Source organism: Phaseolus vulgaris, chromosome 6 (assembly GCF_051622355.1).
Source record: "Phaseolus vulgaris cultivar YP4 chromosome 6, ASM5162235v1, whole genome shotgun sequence".
Lineage (NCBI taxonomy): Eukaryota > Viridiplantae > Streptophyta > Magnoliopsida > Fabales > Fabaceae > Phaseolus > Phaseolus vulgaris.
This window is the reverse complement of record NC_143503.1, coordinates 19,863,779-19,883,630: the sequence shown is the minus strand read 5'-3', so window position 1 is coordinate 19,883,630 and position 19,852 is coordinate 19,863,779. Positions and strand designations below refer to the sequence as shown.

Sequence of the window (19,852 nt, the reverse complement as noted above, 5' to 3'; positions counted from 1 at the left end):
TGCTCCTAGATGAGTGTGCAAGCCGCCACTTGAGGAAACCATGGTCCTTCAAGATAAGACTAGAGTAGAAGCTCAAAAGCTCTCCAAATGCTCACTCTAATTTTGAGTATAGTTTCTTTAGATGAATTCAAATCTGAATTTTACAAAGGAAGCACCTCTATTTATAGCCTAAGGTGCTGAAAAATAGGTGGGAAATTTCAAATAAACTCATTTGAAATTCCCACCAAAAACAAGTCACATGGGAGGTGTGACCTTTTTCTACTATGACACCTCCCAAAAACTATACCTACACCACTCTCCTAAGTCACATGGACAATGTGACTTTATTTTACATTTTCACACACCTTTATTTAATAACCACACCTCCTAAAACTATACAAGAGTATTTCAAAGCTTGGCCTTGCCCCTCATGGGATGGACTTGGGCTCTTTGGGCTTTGGCCTTCTTGGGCTTGGGCTTGGGCTTTGGGCTTGGGCCTCATCTTTATTTTATGTCTTCTTTTAATTTTGAGAAGACTAGAAGGAAGAACTTCAAATGTGAGGGTGGATGTCCTCTTCCTCCATTAATAAAAGCCTCCTTTATTTGATTCTCATCACAGTTGGTTTACTCAACTTCCTCCTAACTCGATGGATAGTTTCAAAGCTCTATCGACAAAGTTCAACACTTAGTACGCAACTACCCGACCGCACCATATGTCATCTATAATCTTTCTCAATATTAGACAAGAGAAGCGAGAGCCCTTGCGGGCATTTATGAAGAAGTTTAGCAAAATATCTCTAAGCGTCAAAAACCTCATGCCAAAGATAGTCATGCATCATTTGAAAAATTATTTATAAATGTAAAACTAGTAAATGATTGAAGTTTGCAGAAAAAAATAGTTTTTTTTATTATTTGTAAATTAACCTCAACTCAATATCATAAATTAGATATAAAAATATAATTTTAGACTTAATTATGACAAAATTGAAATTAATGTGATTATCTTGAAGAGGAAATAAAAATTCAAAACAAATTAATGTTGAATATATTTTTTATGAAGAATCTAAAGTTTAAGGATCCATAAGAAGAATAAATTGGAATTTAGAAACAAGATTTAAGAGTATTAAAACAATTTTCAAAGTCTGGAAAACAAAAAGTACAAATACATTATAAAATATATATTGTTAAATTTAACACAACCATCAGAGTGGCGCAGCGGAAGCGTGGTGGGCCCATAACCCACAGGTCCCAGGATCGAAACCTGGCTCTGATAATTTTTAGTTTTCTTTTCTTTTTCTTTTTCTTTTTCCTTTTTCCTTTTTCCTTTTTCCTTTTTCCTTTTTCCTTTTTCCTTTTTCCTTTTTTCTTTTTTCTTTTATTTTCTATTCTTTTTTTCCTAATTTTCCATTTCTTTATTTTCTATTCTTTTTTCCTAATTTTCCATTTCTTTTTTTTCTATTCTTTTTTTTCCTAATTTTCTATTTCATTTTACTGCACAAAACTATGAAGCATACATCAAAATTCAATATCCCATAATTATTATTTTTTTATTAAAATTCTTATTAATTATATTTCAAATTCGAATGAGCTATTTCACTTACTAAATTTTGATTTTCGTCCTATATGATTTCTTCGTAGATTGTTTTAAAATAATTTAAGGATAAGATTCAATTAATTAAATCATACAAATTTATAAATAAAAAATATAAACAAAGAAACATATATAAAACCCATTTATTAAAAAATCATATAATTAACCAAATAAATCATAGAAATAAAAAATTAGAGATTAATGTTGGATAAAATTAAAAGAGACATGATATAGAAGACGGTAATAAAAAAAAGCTCATGAATCAAATTTTATAAAAAAATATGGGTATAATACTATTTTCTTTAATAGAAAAAGAAATCAAAAAGTACTAAATAGTGAACATATCACTTTATAAATTAAGATAAGTTTTACAAATAAAAATTATCACTTCAAGATAAGATTCCTATCAACATTATCTTAGTAATCAGATAAACAATTTTAACTTCTAAAGTTTAAAAAAAATAAAATGTGTTTATTTTCTTTAAATAAGATATGATCTTCTATATTAAATAGCTAATTAAATCTATTATTCTCTTCATCCTCTTTACTCATTCTTCTAATAATTATTCATTATCTTGCTATTTAGTAATTGCTATATATATTCTTCAGGTTTAATATAATAAATCGATTTTGGATATACATTAGATTGTGCTTCGTTTTTAATATTTTTCATTTATTTTATTATGTCAGAAAATATAACTATCAATTCTAAGTGTTCAATTTTAATTTTATTGTGCTTAAATTTTTTAGGCCATCAATTAATATTTTACCAATTATATCTAGATTTTTTTTATTTATTTTATGAAATGAAATTGAAATAAGTTGTGTTTTTTACAAGTCAAATTTTGACTTCAAGTAGGTAGAAGAAATACTTTTTCTATTTGAAAAATTGTCTTTTTATTCTATTTATATGTATATATTGCATATTTTTTTAATTTTAATTTTGTTACAATTTATCCTAAAATTTTACTATTTTTAAATAAAAACCTAAAAAATTAATTTTATTCTACTTAAAATTTTAAAATTATATTTTTTATAAATATTTTTTTTCTTTTTCATTAACATAAATAGTTTTTTTTAACATATTCAAAATTTAAATATGTACATTAAAGTTAATAGTCCATAAATTTATTTATAAAAGACGTAAAGTCTAAGAATCGTGACAATCAATTGGAATTTTGGTGTCTATTTATATATAAAAAGACAAAATTGAAAAGCTATCAAACAATTTTGAAATTAAAATTGACTACGAATTAAAATTACAAATAAAATAATCAGATATCTGTTTAGCTCAGTTGGTAGAGCGTGAGGTCCTATGTTGAGATTTTTTGTTTTGACTTACTTTTTTATTTGACTTTTTCTTATATAATGGCAAGTTTTGAATTATTAAAAATTCTAAAAATAAAAATTTACCTTTTTAATATTAACTACAAATGTATTTAAATATTAAATTAACCAACATTGATTTAACGAAATAGATCATGGAAATTTATAGAAAAACATATGAATAACGAAATAAATATGGAAATTATTTTTTTAATGGATAGTAGAAATCAATAAAGTAAATCATATAAATAAAAGATTAAATAATAATATTTGGCAAAATTGAATTAGGTAAAAAGGAAGGTAAGAACCAAAAGGAACTCAATCAATCTCTCTAACAAATGGGTATAAAACTATTCTTTTAGTTACAAGACTCATCACTATTTGATTGTAAAATTGAAAAAACTTAGTTACAAGACTCATGACTATTTAATTATAAAATTGGAAAAGAAATCAAAACATGGAAAGGATTAAAAGAGGATAAACATGTCATTTGATAAATATGAAAATGAAGGACGACTCTAGAAAAAATATTTTGAATAAAATTATAAATTTGTCAAGATTTGTACAGTTTATCCTATTAAAAACTTAAAAGGGGAGTTATAGTGATTTCATAAAAAAGGTTAACAAAAAAGTTTTATAATGCAGATGCAAGTAATTGATAGAGAAAATAAAAACTTTTATTTTCACTTGAATACATCAATTCTTCAATATAGAATGTAAAGAGTTTGATCAAACAAATTAATTATTTATAGATATTTTTCATGACTATTTTTGGACTATACAAGTTCACAATATCTCTCTAGGCTATTTGTTAAATTATTCTTAGTTTAAACACAAGTATACAACACATGTTTAAGTTAAGCCTCCAAAATTTGTTCATATACAACAATAAAATGTTGTTTAAATGCTTCACACTCATACAAGCAAATATGAAATAAAAGCACTTTCTCTAGAGAATAATGAGAAATTATATATGTATACTTGAAAAACAAACATAATCGAATATGTGAAAAGCCATAATCAATTATTAATATTTTCTTCCTAAATTATTTTATTTTATTGCAAATTTTTTTTATTCAAATAGTGTCTTGTTTTTAATAATACAACAATAAAATGTTGTTTAAATGCTTCACACTCATACACCGCAAATATGAAATAAAAGCACTTTCTCTATAGAATAATGAGAGATTATATATGTATACTTGAAAAACAAACATAATCGAATATGTGAAAAACCATAATCAATTATTTATATTTTCTTCCTAAATTATTTTATTTTATTGCAAAAAAAATTTATTCAAATAGGTTTTGTATTTTACACTTTTTTTAATAATAGTTCAAATAAAAAGTAGATTAATAGATCATAGTGATCAATTTATTCGTGGAAACTATATTGATAACTTGTTTTAACTCAAAAATTTATAATATCTTTATATATTTATTCAATTGAGTTTTAATGATGTAATACATAAAAAAATATCATCGCATCAAATATAAACTTTATTAATTCACATAATATATGTATAAATATATTTATTTACAAAAAAAAAAAGAAATAAAAAAAATATTTATTCCTGTATTTCTCTCCAAATGTCGTTTTTTCACCTGTTCATACATAAACAAACACATGCAAGGGTAAGTTATTGAAATAAAGTTTCAACAAAAAAATTATATAATTAAAACCAATTTGATTAGTAATTCATAATTAATTTAGTTTCATTTTCATTCAAACATAATCACACAAAAATCCAAATACCATTCACAATAATTCAATTTCATTTTAATCATATAGACTACATATGGGTCTATTTCCAAACACAAACATTAGATTTCATTTAAGTCCACAATACTTTGATTTCATTTCAATCACATTGACTCCACATAGATCCATTTGCAATCACAATACCTTAATCTCCTTTCAATCCTCAGTACTTTGATTTCATTTCAATCACATTAATTGCATATGGATCTATCATCTTCTGGAAGACTCATTAAATATGACCCTACTAGAGATTAACATCTTATCCAATACCCAAGACTTATATCTACACACGAATCTAAAAGAAAATTAGAGTAAGTTCAAACATCCAAAACTGTGAGATTAAGCAATTACGGTGTGTATAAATTCCCTCATTAACTTCTCACCAACTCAACTAATATCTTAGTCTATGTGACTTAGTCATCAATAAAGCTAGATGATCTATGTTAAAACATGGGTTTACATACTTAATGGACCAATACACAACATCTCATTCATTATGTATGGGATCAAGTTCATACATGCTTTCGTCATTCACATACATATCATTCGCATACAATGCATATCAATCACTCATACATTATTTAAGATTTCCAAAATTAATTACACATGTATCTCAATTTCCTACACCATCCATCATTCACACCAATCCATATCATTTAGAATTTATACAATTCAATTGATCATATATCATTGTAGATTTCTCAAAACAATTACACATACATCTCAAATTCATACACATTCCATCTTCACACCAATCCATATCATATATTCATTTTAAATTTATAAAAATAAATCATATATAATCAAATTCATTGAAGATACAAGAAGGAAAGGAAGAAAATTTAAAAAAATAAAAAATTTAAAGATAATTTCAATTACAATCCAATCATACAACTTATAAAAAGTTCAAAATGATCAATCCAAACTAAAATCCGATCAAACATCATTCTTCAATCATTTCAATACAATCTCAACTATTCAAACTCATATTCTCATCAACCCATAATCAAATTTAATAATTAACTAACTTTATACCCTAACTTGCATAATCTAGTTATTAGGTTAATTTATTATCTAAATCACTATCTTAAGGTTCTATAAAAAACATAAATATCTTCCCTTACCTGAATTTCTTTATTCCAATGAAAATTCTAACTCAAGCAGAGGAACCACAAAATCTAGGGACCTGGAACAAATTATCCAAACATAACAAAATTTTAGTATAAGGTTAATCAAGTTGAAAGGATGCTTTTCTCAACTGACACACAAAAATTGATGACAAAATCATAAGAAAAAGCGGAGAATAAGAGATATTTAGAGTAATTAGAAACTTTATTTAAAAATCTAATTGTGTAGAATTGATCTTTAACTCCCTAACTACGACACGATGTAATCACATTTTGAAATAGATGAGAAATTGAGAAGGAAATTTAGAGAAATTGGAGAGAAGGGATGGTAAAGAGAGAAAAAAATAAGGAAGAATGAAAATTTTAGAGATATAAATGATGGGGGACTACTATGTTTTTTACGACTATTACAATATCTCGAATTACAAAAAATTTCGTCCTTGAAAATTAATTTACCAAGAAAAGATTAAGAAATGATACTCATATCCTATATTCTATTTATATTTCCAAAATATCTTTAAACAAAATGAAAATTAGTTCTAAAAATATTATAAAATATGGATCAAAGTAAAAAACTAGATTTAAAAAAAATGAATTTTTAATGGATCAGAGTTTCAAAAATAGAATAGTTTCACCAAGCTAAATTTTTTTGCCCATCCTTATCTTTGACTTAGAAATAATTCATCATTAAATTTTCAAGTTTTGATACGTAGGTAGAAAGAAAAAAAAAGTATTACTTTTTTAGAAATAAAAATTACTAATGGTATTTACAATTTATTTATTTATATTGGAAGGTCAAATACAAACTAATGTATTCTCAAATTTATTTTTAAAATTCCTAAATTTATAATTTTTTAGATGAAAGCTTTTCATTTGAAACATATTGGAAAACGTATCTAAGCAAACAATTTGTAACTTTATAAAAAAATTATTATATTTGAATTAATAAACATATTTTGAATTATATTTCAACCATCAGAGTAGCGTGGCGAAAGCTTGATGAACTAATAATCCACAGGTTCCAGGAGTGAAACTTGGCTCTGATAAGAGTTGTATTTCTGATTTTCATTTTTTTTCTATTTCATTTTACTGCACAAAACTATGAAGTCTGGAAAATAGTTAAATAAGTAAATGTTATATTTAACCTAAACCTATCCAACTTTACCCTATTCAACAATAACATCACAAATGTAATGTTATATGAATTGTGGGTTTTTTCTTTTACCTAATTTTTTTTGTAATTTTTAATCTTTTAATTATTGTTCATTAATGTCATTCATTAATAATTAAAATCTTCTTATGAAACATAAATAAAATCTCTATAAATATAGTACATTCATTTTTATTTCTTACAAATATATATATATATATATATATATATATATATACATATATATATATATATTAATCACTTCAAACATGTAATTTTTTATTTTAGCGTTTGCCGATATATTACTTTTTATGTTTTAGTGCATATAAATGTCACTTGTATTTTAATTATTACAAATTCATTATTTTAGATTTTAGTTCCTAATCATCTCATTTGTTGGATACTTCTGAACCACGTCACCACTGCAACACAAGATTCATGAAAAACCCCTCCTCTTTTCTTCAAATAAAAGAATCACGATTCAGTTTTGCTTCAGACTACCAAACAACACAAGATTCATGGAGGAAACAAATGTTACTTTACATTGTTCATTGTTCATGTTACTCTTATTATTCACAACACTAGCTGTAGCAAAAACAAATAAATAACTAATGCATACACAATATAAACAATATTTTTACGCTATCAAAATGTTCATATACAATAAATACTTCAAAAATCATGATTTTTATTGGTCAACGGTATAAACTCTACTGTATCAATGGAGATTAAATTCTTGTAACAATGGATTTTTGGACTTAACATTAATTGTTCTGTAGTTACAAACACATTTCAATGTAACCAGTATACTGATTAAAGCCTTTGTATGCAACCAAATTTAAAAATAAATTAGAAATGTTAACAAACACCCTTATTCAAAAGAAATCCTCAAGAATAAATTACAAGGATAAATTGTTTGGTAAGAGCAAAGACCATTTGCTCCTTTACACTGATCAATCTAGCTAGTTCTTAACTAAATAAACACAACATTTAATAATTCATCCAATTGCTAACCGTAGCAGGTGACCCCCTCATCAAAAAACTAGTTGAATGAAGGTTTATTGTGAAAATATTCAATTTCAAATAGTGAAATTTCTCACAAAACCCTCTTTCAGTAGTAAGGCTAAAAAATTTAGAGAAGCATTACCGGTGCTGAAAAATACCTGCTCCAGCCACCTCAGTGTCAAGAAACTAAAGGAATATTGAGGGAACACAAAAATGTGGAATGATAAAATTATACTCAGAATGCAATGTCGTCATCAGCTACAATCGGTGGAACAAATCTGAAATTTTCAAGAGTTTGCTCAAAGATGTGTCCCACTCTCAGCAGTTCTCCCTGCAATTTAATTCCAAGCCAAAGGATGATTCTGTGGCTCAATGTCAAAAATATACTCTTGCAGAATATCACATACCACATTTTCCTCAGTTATATATGTTATTTAACAAAAGTCTCCAAAATATGAGTAGGATCACATTAGTTAACTTTGACTGTATGATAACTTTCAATTTGATACTAACATAGCCCAATGCAAAAGGCTGGAGAAAGATTACTGTACGGAGGCTTATCCTTACTTATGTGAAGAGGTTGTTTCCGGACTCAAACACATGACTAACCAATTACCAAGGTACAACTTAACTGTTGCACCAAGGCTCGCCCTTTAACTTTGAATCTTATAAGCAAAGAATGATAAACTAGCTATCATAAAAATTTATGGATATTTTAACACACATGGGAGAAATCACTTGTTCATTTGTACAAGTCAAAATCACTTTTACATCACCTAATAACTTTTCAGAATTTTGTCACGAAATCTGCCACGGGGTTGGGAATTCCTATTATATTTGATTGTATTTATAAATTTTTACTTCTTTCATGCTGCTGGAGTTTTAAGAAAACTTAATTAGCAATATTTCCTCTCTTTAGTATTCACCTTTCAAATTTTGATAGTCTTTCTGCTCAATATCTGTTGAACTTATACACATTCTACTTCCTTTTCCAGCTTTTCCCCACGTGTGTGGCATCACAAAAAGGGAGATTTTCTATCAAATCTAGGCGCATGAAACAAAACATCCATGCTCACAGAAAAGCAGAATTTTGGAACAAAAATCTTAGATCCACCCCGAGAAAGAAAAATAGACACCATATCAAAACATTGAGATCAATGCCATTTGCATTCTTTACACAAATATCTAATTTGAGGCATAAGAGGAACCAAACTTTTTTAGAATTTTACATTAGCCCAAAAGCTTTCTATTTATTTATTTTTTCTTCCCTTGAACTTTGTTTTATCATTTTCAACTTAGTTCAAAAAGATCTATAACGTATCAGCATCTTCCTATTTAATATTTTTAAGAATTAAAGACTGGTAAAGAAAACAAAACTACCAGTTATATATTTTTTTTATCAGCAAAACTAACAGTAATATAAAGAGCTCCATCAACAAGGAGTCCATTGTAGTGGACAGGAAAAGTCAATACCTCGTTAAAGGCTGCACCAATCATTTGCAGACCAACAGGAAGGCCTGCAGGTCCATCCTCAACAAAGCCACATGGCAAAACCAAGGCAGGTAATCCAGCTAGATTAACATTTACCTGTAAAAAGAAAAATCATCAATTAAGAAGGACAAAAAACTATGTATGATGTGTTACTGTATATGAATGAAACTTCAGACATTACAGAGAATATAAAAAACTTAACGATTGGGTAATTAGGTATGCTAAATGGTGACTTAATTCCAATGGGAAATTCCCTTGTTGAGCCTCTAGAACTCGAACTACTACATACTAAGCACATGTTGAGAATGAACTCATGCAATGCAACCAACCTGACAGTTAATGGTTAGCAAATATAATTCCTGGATGAGTTAGCACCCATCTCGATTTTCTAAAGCTTAATCTAGATCTTTTGTCATATCTGATCACCATCAGTTATGTGGCCAGTTGAAGTGCTAACAGGGTTTGAAGTTTAAGCAGTTCATGCATGACTCGGGCTTGAGCTAAGTGGAGTTCAAGAATTTCAATACCACATGTCTAAGACTTCACACTAACACTATCTGGACACACACAAACAATCAAAACTATGAGATAGAAATCTTGTTCAAGAATGAAATGGTTACAGTCATAATATCGCCTGCATACATAGCCAAAGGATCATTTTTCTTTTCACCTGCAAGTGCCAAAGGAAATAAAACAATTAGAACGCAGATACTAAAGTTCTATAATGCAAACACAAAGAGATGAAGACGCTAACCAATTTTATAAGCAGCTGAAGGAGCTGCAGGGGAAATCAAGATGTCATTTTGACTGAGGGCCTCCTTAAAGCTATTCCTAATTATGGTCCTTACCTGTAACATAACATTCATAAATATTTAATGTTATCATTAAAACACTAAACTTCTAGAAGATGATGAAATTGATTAACTCCAGAAACTTAAAACTTCTTAAAGCAACATGTATTTGCGACCCATAATATAAAACTGAATTCAAACTCATTATGACTTAGATCAGATCTACGAAGAAATAAATAAAACAACATTAGTAGTACCTGCTGTGCACGTTTGTAATATGCATCATAGTAACCAGCTGAAAGGGCATATGTTCCCATCAAAATTCTCATTTTGACCTGAGACATTTCAAATTGAAAGGTAGCTTAAATAGCAATACCAACACATACATGGACCATTTCTTTTAATCCGGTGTATGTAAAGCTAAGCTACCACACATCTTGGAGCCAAATTTGGAATTAAGAAGGAATGAGAGGTGTGTACCTCGGAACCAAACCCTTCAGCTCGGGAACCTCCATAAAGAGAATCTAGTTCATCAGCATAAACTTGGTTTCCATATCTAAATATATACAAATGGCCAATTAAAGCCAGGCTAATGGTTTATCAAAGAAAATGTATTGAGGGGAGAGTGAAATAAGAAAAGTGAGTCGAGTCACTGACCTGATACCATCATAGCGAGACAAGTTGGAAGATGATTCAGACACAGCAAGGATATAATATGCTGGCAACCCAAGGGAAAAGGATGGCAGTGAGACCTGTAATAAGTTTGTAGCAAATGAAAAGGACATCCTGAAAATAAAAACTGCAAAAGGACATCAAAAGAACCAATGGAAGTCGTGATTCATAATTAGAGAAAAATGATACGGACCTCATTCACAGAGCATCCTAATTCCTCAAAATGCAAAGCAGCGGCACGAATTGCTGAAATTACTCCAGCATCAACACCCTTGTCAATAGTTTCACTGATCAGACCAACTCTCAGTCCCTTCAAGGGTTTACTTTCCAAGGAGCTCACAGAGGCAAATTGGGATTGAAAGTCAGGCACATCCTGGAAAATGAAACTATATATTATTGAAAAGACATTGGCTTAATAACAAGAACTAAATAACACTTACATCCACTGATTTCAGCAATCACCGATCTTATTGAGGAACAGATTACTAAACATTATTAATATCCCTTGCCAACAATGAGAAATTGGATGGCTTAGAAAAGTTAGACCAAAATTTGCAAAAACTCATACTCCTACCTACCTGCTTACTTGAGGTTGCATCAAATCTATCATGACCAGCAATTGCATGAAGGAGAATCCCAGTATCAGCAACTGATGAACCAAAGCAGCCAATGGTATCAAGTGATGATGCATATGCCATAAGTCCAAATCTTGAGACACGCCCATATGTTGGCTTCAAACCTACAACGCCACAAAAAGATGCTGGCTGCCTCACACTTCCACCAGTGTCACTTCCCAGTGATACAACACACTGTCTGGAAGAAACTGCAGCTGCTGATCCTCCTGATGATCCTCCTGGCACCCTAGACTCATCCCATGGGTTGGCAGTCACCTATTGAATGAACATATGCAGCACCTGAGTAAACCAATCGCAGTTATAAATGGGAAATACAAATAATAAAGCTAGGACCCACACACAATCCCTCTTGTTCCATGAAACTTTGCAATAACAAGGGAAATAACATAGCAAGAATGAAAATTAGCAACACATTATTGCATGTAAGGTCCATCAAGTCATTCATTGACAATTTTCATTCCTCATTTTCTCTACCAAAGAAACACTGGAATCCTACTTCCAATAGAACAGCTAATCAATATTTCAACTCCTAGACACAAATGAAAAGCGCAGTCATATCAAAGTCACTCATCCACAAATTAACAATGCAAGCTGGGCATTTGACAATTTAGAACATACATTCTTAGAGACACCTCGCATCCCACAATGCTCTTAAAATCACACCACTCAACACATTCAGCATCAACCTTCTGAATCTCCAATCACCTTTATAACGTAATCTACTGAACTCAATTCCAAAACATCAACAATAGTGTGTGCGAGGGAACAAATTCGGTCAGAGCCTTAACTATACAGAAATCCTCCTCTCTTGCCTCATTTCTGACTTAAAGCACTTCCGATATAGTAATAAAAATAAAGATTAATGGAATTTTTAGTCCGTAAAGAATATCCAAATTTTGATTTTTGTCATCAATTTTAAAACTAATAACTTTTGCCCGTGTATCTTTAAAGAGAAAAAAATAATATGTACTAACATGCTAAAATAGTGTTACATTGCCATTTATATGGTAAATTTGTTGACTTTTATAGCTTATATGGGTGGTGATAATTTGTGATTGGATGACTGAGACGCCCATTAACATTTTTTTTAAATATCCAAACATTTTCCTGCATATGGGTAGGAAAATATGGGTGATTCAAAAAATTAAGTACCCAAAAATAAAATATTAAAATCAAAATTTAGAAAATTTTCAGACTAAAACACCATTAATACTAGTATAACTAAATAATAGCAGTAGTACTAGTAGTAGAGTTTAGTTGAGCTTGAATGCTCATTCAAACCTAAACATGCATACCACGTACTAAGCTTCAAAAGTTAAGAAAACAATTAACTCTTAAACAAAAAATTCAAATTGCAATATAATCCATAATAAAAAAATCCTAAATGCAGTATTAGGAGAGAGAGAACCTGAAATGCAGAAGCTTCAGTGGTGCTTCCCATTCCAAACTCATCCATATTGGTTTTCCCAACCACAATTCCCCCCAATTCCCTCACCCTCTTCACCGCCGTCGCGTCGAAAGGCGGCCGGTACCCCGCCAGGACGCGCGACCCAGCCGTGGACGGCATGTCCTTGGTACAAATGTTGTCCTTCACGCCGACGAGCACGCCGGCGAGGGGACCTGGGTCTTCGCCGGCGGCAATGCGGGCATCGAGTCTGCGAGACTGGGCATGGAGGGCGTCGTCGTCTGGGAGGTGGAGGAATGCGCGGAGACGGGGCTCGACGAGGCGGAGGCGCGCGAGGCGGGAGAGGGCGAGGTCGGCGGCGGAGGCACGGCGCGAGAGGAGGGTTTGGCGGGTGGAGAGGATTTCCGAGTGCGGCGGAGGCGAGGTGGTGAGGGTTGGGGTTTGGTCTGTTAGGGAGGCGCGTGAGGTGTAGGAGTGGGAGTGGCGAGTGAGCGAGAGGCGAGAAAGGGAGCGAGGGGTTTGAAGTGTGGATAGTATCATTTTTTCAGTAAGAAAAAAAAAATGAGAATCAATGAATGAACGAAACATAACTGTTATCTCTTATACTCATGATGATAAGAAGAAGAGAAAAAAAAATTATATAATTATTTAATTTACCAAACTACCTATATTTTTTAAACTTTCATTGCAAAGTAATTAAGCTTAAAATTAGTTGCATGTCATTAATAAACAAATCAATTATACTCACCTTTTTCTAGTTGTCTCAGCACGATGTTCTATTTAATTTTTAAATTAGTGTGGTGGAAATCTAAAAAAAGAATGATGGATAAAAATTTGAAATAATTATGTGTTGGTTAACTTTGAAAAAAATAGAGAGGTAGTAGAAAGTTATGGTGAACAATTTTACTAGTGAAACATATATATAATTGAGTACGTTGAAGCAATTGAAAGTGATACTGAAAATAATGAAGTTTGGGCAATGAGAGTGATGGTTTGAAAGATGCAATGACTGAATTTGATGGGTACCTAATGGAATGGAGGATGTTGAGATGGAATTTTATTGTGTAGTTCATGTGGAGGATGTTGGAACTAATGGAAGTAAAGAGGGTGTTGGTATAAATGCTTGGAAGGGTGGTCATTTTGGAATAAAGGATGTTAGTAAACCTTAGAGACAAGTGAGATCCTGAATATGTTAATAGACGTTTGTTTTGTTAATAAGATTATGTTGAATTTGATTGACTTTTTTTTTTGTGAGGTTCAACTTTGTGTAAGGATTAAAATAATGATAATATTAGGATAATCAATAACAAATTCAATGGTGAATGAACTTGATTGTCTGCACTTTTTCTTTTCAATTAACCCAACAATGTAACTCTCAAAGTCTAAATATGTTTTCGAAATGTAAAAACATAGTATCAAAACAAAACAAAAATAAAAATAAATATTTACCAAAATATCATATCATTCAATATTTCACAATGTTTTACAAAAACTAGCAACACCACACTTCTTAACAAGAAAATCATTAAAGTGGTTTCTTTTTTCACAAAAATAAATTTTATTGCATCTCACTGACACTATAACATTTTAATTATACATCCCTTACTACATAACTTAAAAACTGCAATTACCCTACACCTATTACTACACCAAGCTCCATAATCAACGAAATCTCATTCCATTGTCATCAAATTCACAAAAAGTGATAGTATTATAGGAATCGAGAATGCCACCTAATTATATCTTGCATATTTTTATTTGTCACAATGCAAACCACTTGGTAAGTTTATCCAAAAGAAAGTAATGACTTGTGGTAAAACATATTTATAACTTCTTGACCACCAGTGAACAATAGTTCACTTCCAATGTCTTTAGATGATTTAGGATAATGTCATTTGGGACCTATAGAATGCATACATGTCACCCTCACAATCAATTGAGGAAAAAAATAATTGTAAGCATTCAATTCTTCAATGTAGACCATTTTCCCTTGTATGAGTTCCAAATGTTACATCCTTCCAATCATTCAAGTGCACTAATTTATACTTTAACAATAGAGGGTGAGATGAGATGTAACCTTAATAAGCATTTGATGATTGGGATGACTCAGGACACATGTATCACATACACATGCACATTACCACACATGTAAGACTTGTTAATGTCACTGGAAAAACGTTTCGAGAAAAAAAATTATCTTGGATGGGATGTACTCATACATGCACTAAGTGGTTGGAGTGACTCAAGACACGTGTAACGTGCACAGTGGCAAACATGTAGGTCTTGAATATGTCATTGAGAACATGTGTTGTGTTGAGTAGAAGTTACCTTAGATGAGATGTAACTCTAACATGCATTAGATAGTTAAATTGGCCTAGAAAATGTGTCATCACATACACTTACAGGACTTCTCAATGTCACTAGAAACAAGTGTTCCATAAGAATTACCTTAAATGTGATGTAACCCTAGCATGCACTAGGGAAAACTTCATAATTTTTTTTTTCATTTTTTATTATCTTTTTCTTAATTCAAAGAACATCATTTGTTTACTTTATTTCTTTAGTTTTCATCATTTTTCACTCCCCAAATCCACTTATTAAAAAAAATAAAAAGAGAAAATTAAGTAAAATATGTAGAGAAAAGATAAATTAAAAAGAGAAAATATGGAAAAGGAGGTTGAAGAATTAAAAAAAAAATAGAATTACAAGTTAAATTATATAGAATGCAACGCATAGTAAAACTTCATTTCCAATTATATTAAAAGTAAGTGATATCCAGTCACATAACAAAAATGAAAGGTTGAAAAATATATAATAAGATATATTGGTGTAGATTTTTTATTATTTTTTTAAAATTTTTATCTTTATATTCATTACTAAAATTTTATTTTTTGGTGTCTAAAAAAATTACCTATAAGTGTTTTTATTGTATAATTATAATCACAATTTTTAAATAAAAATTAAAATATTTTAAACTGTTTTAATACATATATTTATTGTATATACTTTTATCATACTTTTATTTTTTATTTTAATAAAAATTTACAAGTATTCTTATTATATAGCTATAAGATTATAAAATTAATAAAATATTACTTTTATAATTATTTTGTATATTTACCATATTTTATAATTTTAATATAATTTTTAATGATACTTGTAATTAAGTTTATTATAATAATAATAATTATTTTAATTTTTTTTTATTATCATAAAAAATATCACATATGTACCTTGACGAACGTGTATGTTCACTAATGATGACAGATTAAATATATTCTCTCAATTTAAACTAAACATGCAACTCATAATTATTTTCTGTTATTACCAACCAATCTATTAACAAAATTTGACATTAAAAATCAAAACAAATCAATCTATTAACCAAATTCACATTAAAAATAAAAAAAATCTATTGATTATAAAATTAATAAAATATTACTTTTATAATTATTTTGTATATTTTCCATATTTTATAATTTTAATATAATTTTTAGTGATACTTGAAATTAAATTTATTATAATAATTATAATAATTATTATTATTTTAATTATGTTTTATTTTTTATTATCATAAAAAATATCACAACTCATAATTATTTTCTGTTATTATCAATCAATCTATTAACAAAATTTGACATTAAAAATCAAAACAAAACAATCTATTAACCAAATTCACATTAAAAATCAAACAAATCTATTGATTAAACAAATATGACATTAAAAAAAATCAAACAAATCAAATAATTAAACAAGATTAACATTAAAAGTCAGACAAATGAAATGATCAAATAAGATTATTTATTCTCCCTAAAATAAAGAGAAAGTAAAAACTGAATAAAATTTAGTTTATTTTCTTTCTTTGTTTTTCCCAAAAGAAATGTGAACAAAAAAAGGTCACCCCATTATTATTTATTGGATTGGGGAATGTATGAAGAATTTCACATCGAGACCGTCTCCTGGGCGCATGTTAGCATTTTCGGCTTCGAGAAAAATCAAAGCACGTGACTATCACGCGCCTGAGTCCTCCTCTTCGTGCAATCTTTGTTGTCACTCTCTATTCCTCTCTCCATCTTCGCTTTGTGGACGGTCGTGTCCCTTCTGTTCGATCATCTTTAGTTTCGATCGAATTTGTAAGCAAATCGAAAAAGTTTTAATCTGTGTTTCAATTAATTGAGTTTTTGTTTCGATTATATGAGGGATCTATGTTCATCTTTTAATATTCAATTGATAATTTTTTTGGGATTTTGAATTTCCCTTTGGGTGGATTTGAATTGGGAATTAGGGTATTGTGTGATTTGTGTGTGATAAATAAGTAAAATTTCTGGAACAAGGTGAAGAACCTTATAGATCTTCTGTTTTTCATGTTTGAAGGTTAATTAAAATCTGTGATTGCAAGTGAGTGTGATCTAATTCAATGTTGTGATTGTTGTTGTGGTTGATTTTAGCTTGACTAATTCATGTACTGAGTAAGAAGGGGTGATATTTTAAATTATCTTGGTTATGTCAGGTTCTGCTTGATCAACTGAAAATTAGAAGATTTATACATATCATATGAATTTAGATAGTTTTGATGGTTGGTTAGTATTTTTAATAGAATTCTATTGTTGTGTTGCTTTCTTGATGAGCAGTGACATTATGATGAGAAGAGATGAATTTTGTGCACCAAAGATACCAACTCTGGTTGATCTTTGCGTTCAGAAAGTGATAGATAATGTAAGGTACCTTGGAAATGTTGGTTATGTTGATCAGCATCTGCTTGAGCGAATCTTACCTCACTGCACAGTTGACCAGTTGATGCACGTGGAGAAGTCCACAAAGGTAACATGGTCTCTTCTTGTTGACTGTCAATGAAACTTTGAACAAGAATGAAGTGTTTATCTAACATGCTTGATGTGGTTTTGCAGGGAAGAGATCTCAGCCCTGTAACTGATAAGTTGTGGAAGAAGTTTTTTGAAAAGCAGTTTGGCACAAATTCTACTAATGAAGTCATTAAGAGGATGAAAGAAAAGAAAGTGTCATTTAGATGGGCACAACTGTATGAGGTAACCTTTTTATATTTGCTTTGATGTTTTGTCTTTTCAGGCTCGGTTAATTTAAATGAAAGAGAAGAAGTATATATAACTTATTTAGTCACTATCTTAGTTCTGGTCGAATCTAATTAAGTGAATGATTCCTCTTAGATTTCATATTTTACAATGGACATGGTATCAATATTTAAAGGTGTGGAGTAAGTAATCTCACTTCCAATTCTATGCATAGGCAAAAGGAAAGGAAATGGCTCAGGCTGAGAATGAAGCACTTGATCGAATCAAGCAACTGTACAAAAAAGAAGATGCAAGTATGATCCTAGTCCCTGTTTTTTTCAATGTATTTTTGGTTGTGGGAGGGTGCTTGTCTAAGTTTTAACTGACTTTTTCTTCTTTGTTTAGGATGAATTGCTGTCTTTGTATATATTGTTTTACTTCTAATAAACATGATTTCTTGATTAAAAAAATACTAATAGATCTATTAATTACTGGTTTGTTATGATTACCGAGAAGCAATGTAGCAATTCTTGAATAGTTATATTTCTTGTGAAATGTTTAGTTTCAAGTAGTCACCACAAAGTATTGGATTTTTGCAGGAAAACAGAGCAGGCAAGTAAGGCCATGCACTAAAGTTCCACCTTCAAGTAAAAAAAGATTTTGGGGAGGTAACCCTTTAATTCCCTCATCTTTGTTTCCTTAGTTTACTCTAACTACTGCACTTTTGTCAAGTACATTTTTAATTTGATCAAGTTTTAGCTTTTATTTTTTATTTCATGTTTTTAATGATCTGTTGTAGATAATGGAGCTGGATATAATGTATCAAATTTGAAGAGCAACATAATGAAGAAGGCGAAGATAGAATTTATGAAGAGGTAATATTTCTTTTATAATCATTTGATGCTTCCATCTAGCTAAGAAAGTGAGCAAGTTTTCTCTCGGAGGGGGATGCTAGCTTCTAATATGATCATTGAGAAACTACATTCTTCCTTGCATGATTGCATTCAGTTATTTATCATCCCTTTGCCACGTATAAAGATTCAACTGTGGTAAAACATTAAAAGAGAAAGCATTTTCCATTTTATAATTATGTTTCACACAGTTGTGTCTGCTATAATTTTGTTTTGTGATCATGCTTCTTGAAGCTTATAAACTCAACTGAATACTGATTTCAATTATATATATATATATATATATATATATATATTTTAATTTTATACAGTCAAGAGGTAAAGAATATTGCAGCAATGAAGAAAAATTGTATCCAGAGGAGTCAAAGGTGCATATAACATCATTTCTTTCTGTCATTGAAACTATTTCATGTTATTCACTTTGGTCCATCGTTTTTGGTTTATAAGATTGAATTGAATTTACCTTTTTTTCCCCTTTTTCATGTTCTCTTTTCATTAACAATTGTCATCTTGTTTCTCTGTGTCATGTAGTTCATCAAGTGTCACGAAAACCAGAAACATTTCTGGAATTGGTTCATCTTCCAATGGTGCTAAATCTACAAAAAGGATATTTTAAGGGGCAGCCCCAAAGATAGAAATGTCATGTATTAATTTGCTCTTCAACTGTAACATTTATCTTATAATAAGAAAAAATTGGCTTCCTGCTAAGCAATTCTGCAATTCTACTTTTTTGTTTTCATTTTATAAGTTGATTTATGCATGGTAATTATTATATTTCACAGAATCATCATCATCCCATAAACTGTCTCTTGAATTAACTCCATCATTTTGTTCTTCTCAACTTGTTATGGGTGTGTTTGTTCCAACCCATCAAAATATGATTGATTCTCATCTCTATTTTGCTGTCAAATTACTTTCTTTTCTATTATAAAAGTATCTATAAAATCCTAAACTAATTTAAAGTTTGATAAAAACAATTG

General features: G+C 29.7%; 2 protein-coding genes and 1 non-coding gene across 5 annotated transcripts; 2 read left to right on the top strand and 1 right to left on the bottom strand.

Annotated features, from left to right (window-relative positions):
* Positions 1-1,180: 1,180 nt before the first annotated feature.
* TRNAM-CAU (transfer RNA methionine (anticodon CAU)) lies at positions 1,181-1,252 on the top strand. Its single transcript has one exon. It is a non-coding gene; the product is annotated as a tRNA-Met (tRNA).
* Positions 1,253-7,772: 6,520 nt separating this feature from the next.
* Positions 7,773-13,525, bottom strand: LOC137831209 (Amidase family protein). 2 transcript variants are annotated; one of them, XM_090303541.1, is made up of 10 exons: positions 12,938-13,525; positions 11,473-11,808; positions 11,088-11,267; positions 10,880-10,974; positions 10,703-10,778; positions 10,480-10,557; positions 10,186-10,279; positions 10,052-10,101; positions 9,414-9,527; positions 7,773-8,271 (listed from the first exon to the last, which is right to left on the bottom strand). In XM_090303541.1, the coding sequence occupies exons 2-10, from the start codon at positions 11,590-11,592 to the stop codon at positions 8,176-8,178; spliced, it is 903 nt and encodes a 300-aa protein (XP_090159667.1). In that variant the 5' UTR covers positions 11,593-11,808; positions 12,938-13,525; the 3' UTR covers positions 7,773-8,175. The 2 variants fall into 2 exon arrangements, with proteins under 2 accessions (XP_090159667.1, XP_068494892.2); XM_068638791.2 differs by having other exon boundaries at positions 11,473-11,784; positions 12,938-13,506.
* A 3,282-nt stretch (positions 13,526-16,807) lies between these two features.
* Positions 16,808-19,592, top strand: LOC137831210 (uncharacterized). Of its 2 annotated transcripts, XM_068638792.2 has the most exons (8): positions 16,808-17,067; positions 17,566-17,755; positions 17,842-17,979; positions 18,197-18,275; positions 18,561-18,629; positions 18,761-18,836; positions 19,184-19,240; positions 19,404-19,592. In XM_068638792.2, the coding sequence occupies exons 2-8, from the start codon at positions 17,573-17,575 to the stop codon at positions 19,486-19,488; spliced, it is 687 nt and encodes a 228-aa protein (XP_068494893.2). In that variant the 5' UTR covers positions 16,808-17,067; positions 17,566-17,572; the 3' UTR covers positions 19,489-19,592. The 2 variants fall into 2 exon arrangements, with proteins under 2 accessions (XP_068494893.2, XP_068494894.2); XM_068638793.2 differs by lacking the exon at positions 19,184-19,240.
* The last annotated feature ends 260 nt before the right edge of the window (positions 19,593-19,852 follow it).

Excerpts from the sequence above, each read along its gene's own strand:
- LOC137831209 (XM_068638791.2), bottom strand. The coding sequence starts at position 13,474 with ATGATACTATCCACACTTCAAACCCCTCGCTCCCTTTCTCGCCTCTCG. Across the intron at positions 11,785-12,937 it reads CTGAAGCTTCTGCATTTCAG|GTGACTGCCAACCCATGGGA; the intron begins GTTCTCTCTCTC and ends TTCATTCAATAG. Across the intron at positions 10,102-10,185 it reads TTCAGCTGCTTATAAAATTG|GTGAAAAGAAAAATGATCCT; the intron begins GTTAGCGTCTTC and ends TGGCACTTGCAG.
- LOC137831210 (XM_068638792.2), top strand. The coding sequence starts at position 17,573 with ATGATGAGAAGAGATGAATTTTGTGCACCAAAGATACCAACTCTGGTT. Across the intron at positions 18,276-18,560 it reads GTACAAAAAAGAAGATGCAA|GAAAACAGAGCAGGCAAGTA; the intron begins GTATGATCCTAG and ends GGATTTTTGCAG. Across the intron at positions 19,241-19,403 it reads TGTATCCAGAGGAGTCAAAG|TTCATCAAGTGTCACGAAAA; the intron begins GTGCATATAACA and ends TGTGTCATGTAG.